The 9,258-nt window shown below is 43.1% G+C and overlaps 1 protein-coding gene across 1 annotated transcript in view; it reads right to left on the bottom strand.

Annotated features, from left to right (window-relative positions):
* Positions 1–2,896: 2,896 nt before the first annotated feature.
* Positions 2,897–9,258, bottom strand: part of nisch (nischarin) — a 54,924-nt gene continuing 48,562 nt past the window's right edge. The window contains exons 30-31 of the mRNA XM_080728024.1: positions 8,606–8,754; positions 2,897–3,625 (exon numbers count right to left, since the gene is read on the bottom strand). Coding sequence (XP_080584150.1) covers positions 3,286–3,625; positions 8,606–8,754 — 489 coding nt within the window. The 3' untranslated portion in view covers positions 2,897–3,285. The remainder of the gene's footprint in view (positions 3,626–8,605; positions 8,755–9,258) is intronic.

The raw sequence follows: 9,258 nt of genomic DNA, 5'->3' as shown, positions 1-9,258 counted from the left end.
GATCCCCGTGTTGCCAGGGTAACCAAATCCATTTTATGCCCATATATGGAGATCCCTGTGATGCCAGGGGAACCAAATCCCTTTTACGCCCATATATGGAGATCCCTTATGTCATCAATATTAAGCCCATATCTGTGAATATCTTTGGGTACCAGATGTCTCCATATATGGTTAAATGGTCCGATATACATCACTGGCCAGAAGACCAAGAAATGGTGCAACCTCGCCCTTTGCTTTTCTCCCTTAGGCATCTTACTGGTAGGTAGTTTAATGAGGAATGCAGTATGGTGGTAGGTAGGTAGTTATGGCCTTTGATGTAAGATTTTCACTTTCTAGGATAACTATATTTGCTATTCCCAGATGATGCCCTTTTAGGGTACCCCTCATGCCCATATATGGAGATCCCCAGGCTTTACTAATTAACATAAGTTTTATGCCCATATATGGAGATCATTGTCCCAATGTCATCAGATATATGGGCATAAATGGACACAGGCAAACTAGATGGGCTGTATGGATATCCAGATGTGTGATGTAAGTGTTTTATTCCAAATGTGGCACCCCACAGACATATTTCCAGAAACAAAATCCCTTTCATGCCCATATATGGAGATTTCTGATGTCATCAATCCCAGGCCCTGTAAAAAACATGGTTGCTATGGTAAACAACAGTTGGTTGCTAGGGTAAACAGTTGGTTGCTAGGGTAAGAAAACATGGTTGCTATGGTAAACAATTGGTTGCTAGGGTAAACAGTTGGTTGCTAGGGTAAAAAAAACATGGTTGCTGTGGTAAAAAGTTGGTTGCTAGGGTAAACAGTTGGTTGCTAAGGTAAAAAACATGGTTGCTATGGTAAACAGTTGGTTAGTAGGGTAAACCTTCAATGATTTTGACATCTTGTTACTAATCTGTCGGTAGATAATGCCGGTCTTATATAAGGGTCATTTGTGTACGGTGTGATGTCATACTGATGTCAGCAGTGTGACAGGAGATAAGCGACCAACGGTCGCTTATCTCCCGATTAGGGAGTCTTACTGGTTAAAGGGCGTTCCTTGAATGCATTTCATGTTTCCACATACTGTAGAAACAGAAGGAAGCCGATAAAACAATGGTTTAATTAAAGGTTAGGTAACTCAACAACAGCAGTATTGGTCACCTTGCATTTGGTAAAGTGAAAATAAAACATCAAATAGAATATAATAATAATTCAAGCATTAGATATCAATATATGAAGATAACATCATATTAGCATAGAACCATATAGTTGCCCTGGAGCAGAAACTTGTATCTCCATATGTCAACTCTGTTCTCATAAATTAATGCTATTAAAAAGAAGAAGAATTATGCTGCTTCTGTATAATATTATGCCCAATTTAAGGAGGCAAGTCTGAACAAATTAAAAGTACTGAATTAACAAGAGCTTGTGAATAAATAATAACTACATTGTAGATTGTAGACTGTTGACTGTGATTTGGGAAATGCTCCCGTCAACAACAGTCTGGGGCACGGAAATAGAAACGATGAGTGCGAGATAAAGCGTATGTGACGCAACCGCTCCCTTGGTGCAGTAGCAATAACATGTCCTACTGGAAGCGTTATGTCTTCTTTCAATATTTCTGGGGGCGTTATTTCATCTTTCTCTGGTGTTGGTGTTACCTCCATGATGTTTTTTTTGGATCCACAAACTCACTCAGTAGATCAGGGACGTGCAGAGAATGTTAGAGAGACAGGGGCTGAAATTTCGGAAATAGCAGACCTCCAAGCTCACAACGCTCTGCGATGCGTTGTGAGCTTGAAGGTCGGCTATTTTCGGTGCTTGATAATACCACACTGAACTAAGCATAGGCCTAATCAATTTCTTTCACCATAGTAAAATCTGCATTCATGGTCTGGAGAGGGCACTTTTTACAGGTGGATAAAAGGGCAGGGGCTCAAGCCCCCTTTGATGTCTATGGGAGATGGAAAAATAGTGTTCTACTGTATAAAAAAAGAAAAGAAAAAAGGTCCTGCACACTGTCACAATGTCTATAAAAAAAGAAAATGATTAACAGAACAAAGCAGATTAAAGCCTCTTTTCCACCGGCAGCGATAACGATGACGATAACGATTTAAAAAAGTGGGTTTTCAATTGAAGTGGATCGGCAGCATCCACCCAACACCGATAAAGACAACGATAGCCGACAACTACATCGTTAGGATCAAAAACGATGTGGTTAAGATCACAGTGATATGGAACTGGGTCTCTGACAAACAGCTCGAGGTGCGCTCTGAGCGAGCGGCTGTTAATTGTCGCCTCTTCACATTGATGTCCGATAACTTTATCGGACATCAATGTGAAGGCATAATTATCGCTGTGATATTTTATGGCTATCGTCATCGTTATCGCTGCCGGTGGAAAAGGGCCTTTAAACGTAGATCTGCCATTTCCCCAACTTTTGTGCAACACTCTTTTGTGACAAAGTAGGGCATTCATTTACAAAAAAACATAATTTGAAATACTAGACCAGTGCCTGTTGGGTACCTGCCTACTAGGGAACGATGCATGCCACATCCGGTTATGTATGTCTGTCTGTATCCCTTTTATGCTGATATGGAGATTTCTTTATCTGTCTGTCACTTTTATGCCCATATATGGCGTTCTGGTGTGTTAGGCATGCTCAACTATAGAGTCCAGGCCAGTCTATGAAGTCTGTTCTATGATGTCGGTCAGAAGATTCTTGAGATACGTGAACTACAGATGGACACACATACGGACGGAGACTGCATTAATAGTAAGATGGAGATACAAGGTTTCTACCCAACAGCAACGATATACAGTATAAAAGTAGCTCTGAAATGTAAAACCATTAAAACATATGTTGTTTAAAAGCAACAATAATACTAAAATGATAAGGGTAACAATAATGACACATTCATCTTTGTCAAAGATCATATTCATTCAAAACAGGAACACAAACATAATTATGTTAAATAAAGCAGATTGTTACAAGCATTCTCGTGTGTGTGTGTGTGTGTGTGTGTGTGTGTGTGTGTGTGTGCGTGTGTGCGTGTGTGCCTGCACGTGCATTGAGAATCCTCAAAAAGCCAAAGACAACGTAAACAGGAAGTAAAATCTTCCGGACTCTCTGGCATTGTTCAATATTATATGCATGTTAAATTATTAACGTATAAAAAACACAGTCTGTCTGTCAGTCTGTCCGTCTACCAATTAGACGCAGAGTTCACATCACCAGTAGACTCCACCAGGCAACCAATAAAACCGCTCGGCCATCCGAGTGCGCGGCCAATCAGCCGGTGAGTTCCACGGGCAGTTCTCGACTGCAGAGCGCCTCCCACTGGCGAGCCAGGAGCGAGAGGAGCCTCTCCCTGCTCTCTGCTCCCGGCACCAGGATGCACCACTGCACCTCCCCGACTGCACCTCCTCCTCCTCCCCCCGCCGCAGCGCCCGCGCCTCCCGCTCCCGCCGCCGGGTCCTGGTTGAAGTGGTCCATGGTCAGGTGACACAGGAGGTCCGGCCCGCTCCAGTCGTCGAACACCAGTGTGAGAGCCTGCGGGACGGGCTGGTACCCCAGCAGCACCCTGTCCAAGTCCCGGATCCTCCTCCACTCCCTCACCTGGTACTTCTCCCTGGAAAAACATATCGTCGATGTCGGGTGAAAACCTTGCATGTCCAAAACCGTTCGTTTTGCATTTATCATTTTAAAAATGATTTAAACTAGTGAAAACAGCCGATCTACAAGCACACAACGCCTCGCACCGCGAGGCGTTGTGTGCTTGTAGATCGGCTGTTTTCACTACTTTTGTGTGACGGCCTTTTATGATGAAGCAGGACTTTACTTTACGAAAGAACGGACACATTTGAAACTTGGAGATACGAGATTTCCACCCGACAACGACGATATAGAGCAGTGGTTCTCAAAAATGTTTAGGCTGTGAGCCCCACAATAAACATATTTGAACGGGGACCCCCATGGCCCCACCCTGTCAAGCACTTGGAATTGTAGGTATTACATTTAATGTGACTCGGTTCCACAGATAAATAGGCTATTGTGAAAATAGCAGATCTACATGCTCACACGGCCTCGCAACGTGAGGCGATGTGAGCATGTACTGTAGATTGGCTATTTTCACAATGTTCGTCTCTTGCTTACTTAATATTTGACAGTTTGGCCAGTTTGGTATTAAAACGGTCTGGGAAGTACATTCTGAGAAAATAGACGATCTACAAGCTCTCAACGCACAAGTAGATCGGCTGTTTTCGGAGAACAGATTTGGTGTAGAGGGGGAACAAAAGAACAGACCAAGTACCGTATCGGTATATAGCTGTCCACGGTCAAGTATTGAAAAGGTGCAATTCTGGGAAATTGCAAGTATGGTTGCACTGATGCGAGTTGTCACTGGGAACAGAATTCTATATATTATATATAGTGATGTCAAAAATCATATATGGAAGTAGGCCAGAAGAATGGTATCTTATATTCAGAATAGGTTGTCTCTCCATACTGCTGTATAAGCTTGTTTTATATCTACAGATGTGAATGTGACAATAAAAATCAAACCTCGGTTCGAAGTGAAGCGGTGAACTTTTATTCTATGTGTTCTAGAGTTATGAACTCTGTGATCTATACATTCTTTATATTCTGAATGAATGAATGATTTTATCTGGAGGGCCAAATTGTCATGTCATGTGAAGCTTGACCAATCCTCAAAGTATCCAATCGTCAGACCGGGACGGACACTACACACATATTCTGGACGTACGGGACAGATAAAACCTGTTCATTCTGGACTGAAATGACCATATATGGACATGAGGTGACACACATTTTGTTTTTGATAAAACCTGTTCATTCTGGACTGAAATGACCATATATGGACATGGGACACACAAAGCCACTCCTTGGAAGCGGATTTCACCGCTTCAAAAATATTAATGAAAAAAAAAAGGCATGACCAAAAGCTTCACTTTTCTGTTGTGCAGCCACCCAACCCAAATAACATTACTTCTGCTGGGAAAGAATTCTCTGACCGAATTCAATAATGTGTTGCCTACACTACAGCAACCACACTAACATGAAAGGTGAAATTCTGAGAAATTGCACCCGACAACGACGATATAGAGCAGTGGTTCTCAAAAATGTTTAGGCTGTGAGCCCCACAATAAACATATTTGAACGGGGACCCCCATGGCCCCACCCTGTCAAGCACTTGGAATTGTAGGTATTACATTTAATGTGACTCGGTTCCACAGATAAATAGGCTATTGTGAAAATAGCAGATCTACATGCTCACACGGCCTCGCAACGTGAGGCGTTGTGAGCATGTACTGTAGATTGGCTATTTTCACAATGTTCGTCTCTTGCTTACTTAATATTTGACAGTTTGGCCAGTTTGGTATTAAAACGGTCTGGGAAGTACATTCTGAGAAAATAGACGATCTACAAGCTCTCAACGCACAAGTAGATCGGCTGTTTTCGGAGAACAGATTTGGTGTAGAGGGGGAACAAAAGAACAGACCAAGTACCGTATCGGTATATAGCTGTCCACGGTCAAGTATTGAAAAGGTGCAATTCTGGGAAATTGCAAGTATGGTTGCACTGATGCGAGTTGTCACTGGGAACAGAATTCTATATATTATATATAGTGATGTCAAAAATCATATATGGAAGTAGGCCAGAAGAATGGTATCTTATATTCAGAATAGGTTGTCTCTCCATACTGCTGTATAAGCTTGTTTTATATCTACAGATGTGAATGTGACAATAAAAATCAAACCTCGGTTCGAAGTGAAGCGGTGAACTTTTATTCTATGTGTTCTAGAGTTATGAACTCTGTGATCTATACATTCTTTATATTCTGAATGAATGAATGATTTTATCTGGAGGGCCAAATTGTCATGTCATGTGAAGCTTGACCAATCCTCAAAGTATCCAATCGTCAGACCGGGACGGACACTACACACATATTCTGGACGTACGGGACAGATAAAACCTGTTCATTCTGGACTGAAATGACCATATATGGACATGAGGTGACACACATTTTGTTTTTGATAAAACCTGTTCATTCTGGACTGAAATGACCATATATGGACATGGGACACACAAAGCCACTCCTTGGAAGCGGATTTCACCGCTTCAAAAATATTAATGAAAAAAAAAAGGCATGACCAAAAGCTTCACTTTTCTGTTGTGCAGCCACCCAACCCAAATAACATTACTTCTGCTGGGAAAGAATTCTCTGACCGAATTCAATAATGTGTTGCCTACACTACAGCAACCACACTAACATGAAAGGTGAAATTCTGAGAAATTGCAAGTGTGATTGCACACTTGCAACGTGTTCCTTCCTCACGCTACGTCCAACAGGGGAATCTCCCCCTGTCAGGTGAAAAGAGAAGCTTGGACTCCTCGTGCATAGAAGGAAGCATGAGGTCAGTACGTTGTTCTCCCCAGGTTGGCAGAGGGAGTGTAGCGCCCAGGATTACATTGGACAATTGACACCGGGTGAAACAAAGGGTTACAAAAATATAATATAAAAACCTTTTTTCATTTTTTTTTCCTTAATTTTGTTTATCTTTGTCAATTATTTTTGTGGATGTTTTTGGGTTTCTTTTTGGGTCAATGCCAGTTCCCACCTGATGTTGTGTGGGAGTCCCGACTGGTCCAGACCGTACTGAAGAATGGATAACTTGCAAAGCGTCTTCAGGCTAGGACTTAAGTCTAAGATGATAACTTTGTAAAGGTCATTTGATATGTCAAATCCTCCAAAGAGGATGACACGATCTCCCACCAAGCAACAACAGCACCTCAAATACATGGGTGAACACGGGCCTTTCCCTTTGGGCTCAACCTGCTTCCAGGTGAAGGTCTTTGGATTGAACCTCCACAGATCATTGTTGCAGTACTGGTTACAGTCGTTGCCACTGAATATGTACAGCTCTCCATTGTAGGAAAAGGCTGAATGATTCTGGCTTGTGTGAGGAAGAATCTGCGCAGACGGTGTGTTCAGCCAGCAGTTGGTCTCTGTGTCAAACACTCTGATGGTGTTGTCCTGGCAACTGTCCTCGCCCCCAAATACATACATCTTTGTGCCGATGATGGTGGCAGAATGTAATTGTGAAACGGCTTCCACACTGCCTCGGGTGTTAATTAAAGACCAGACCATTGTGGTGGTGTCCAATTCGTAGACGTCATAAGTGTCAAGGATATAGATGACCTTTCCCAAGACACAGGCTGAGTTGTACCTCCTCAATGGAGGAGTCCCACGAACATTAGGCTTGAACCATCTGTGGGTGTCGACGTCAAATGCATAAATCATGTTGCTGAGCCCACCTGTGTAAGTTGTCCCTCCACAGAGATAGATTAAATCTTCTATGAGCACAGCTATGTGGCCCCAGCACCCTGTGGGAACATCAAGGTTATGTTCTTCTCTTCCAGTCGTCATTGGGGTCAACTTCCTCCAGCGCAAGGACACTGTGTCGAAGATGTTGACTTCGATCAGATATCGACTTTCGAACCGTGTAAAGGAGTACACCTTGTATCCCACGGCAACATCAGTATGGTAACTGTGTTTATTTGGAGATTCTTCGAGACGAACAGTGAAACATTTCACACACCTGCAGCACTGAGGACTTAAATTAACGGAGAACTGAATGTATAACAGAATGGAGTTATATTGTGTGCGTGCCACCTTTTGTATTGGTGCAGAGAGACAAGTATCACTTTGACCAATCAATGAAGCTGATGCTTTTTGATCTCCCTAATATGGTAAATTGGTCACCATAGCAACCCCAGCCCCGGTGGTGACGGGCGGGTCAGGTTTCTTTATGACCCGCTCACATGGGAGCCCAACCCGTCCCGCAAAATATAAACCAACGATCCGGCTCGTCCCACAATGCGCCTCACAGAAAAAGCCGGCCTTTCAACACACAAGCATGTCCATTAAATTGCTTTCCAGAGAGAGAGAGAGAGAGAGAGAGGGAGAGAGAAAGTGTTGTGGACCCTTTGTGTACAACAGGATATCGTTTTGGCCTTTTCTGCCTTTATTGATTGAGACCGTAGGTCGCAGTTTACTATCAGAACCGTCACATCTTGACCGTATCTGTACGTACAGTATATATGGGTAACGCTTGTCTTTTTTGTTGATTGACTCTCACGCTCTGACATCAATGTGTCATGGGAACCAAATCCCTTTTATTGCCCTATATGGAGATCCCTGTGATGCCAGGGGAACCAAATCCCTTTTATGCCCATATATGGAGATAAGGAGATCCCTGTGATGCCAGGGGAACCAAATCCCTTTTATGCCCATATATGGAGATAAGGAGATCCCTGTGATGCCAGGGGAAACAAATCCCTTTTATGCCCATATATGGAGATCCCTGATGGCATCAATATTAAGCCCATATCTGTGAATCTGCCAATATATAATCACTGTGATATCAGGGGGAGTAAATCCCTTTGGACAGATAGCCAAGACATGGCGCAACCTCGCCCTTTAGGGTCGCTTTTCGCCCTTAGGCGATGCAGTAGTGATTACATGTTGATGAAGTCTAGTTATAATTGTTATAACCGCTCAAAAATAATAATATTTATGATGACACACCTAGAGGGAGGTTCCTTGGCCAGGTCAGGTAGAGGGTAACTGACATAGTCCTCGTCCAATAGGAAGATGTCTGTGGAGGTCAGGATCAAAGTCCTGGGCTCCAGCAGGGGGGAGGGGCCAGGACCAGTGGGACTCCCAGGTGACTGGACCTGGACGGAGGGAAGGAAGGATGGAGGGAAAGAAGGAAGGAAGTGATAAAACAAAGGGAAGAAGAAATGAAGCCATGACAGCCCATAATTACTACACCAGTGTTTCCGTAAACGTTTACATTTCAAGGTCTCCTCTTAACTCTGTCAGTGTACGGGTCCATTTGGTTCCATTTGAATAACAATTTAACTGTGTTTCTGTTGTTGAACACTGAAACATTGTGAATAAAAATTACACAGGGCAGATATGACAAATAAAATACATATTTAATAACTTCAGGGTCTCCTCCCAGTGGGACATGCATCGAGGACCTTCCTAGGAAGGCGCTCAGGGGGCATCCGTACTCTAGATGCCCAAACCACCTAAGCTGACTTCTTTCCAAGTGTAGGAGCAGCGGTTCTACTCCAAGTCCCTCTCGGGTGACTGAACTTCTCACCCTACTGTATCTCTAAGAAAAGAAAAATAGCTGATCTACAAGCCAATCTACAATGCGTCGCATAGCAACG

Source organism: Nannobrachium achirus, assembly GCF_963921795.1.
Source record: "Nannobrachium achirus genome assembly, chromosome: 6".
NCBI lineage: Eukaryota > Metazoa > Chordata > Actinopteri > Myctophiformes > Myctophidae > Nannobrachium > Nannobrachium achirus.
The sequence above is the reverse complement of the archived record's forward strand: the minus strand, read 5'-3'. Positions and strand labels throughout refer to the sequence as shown.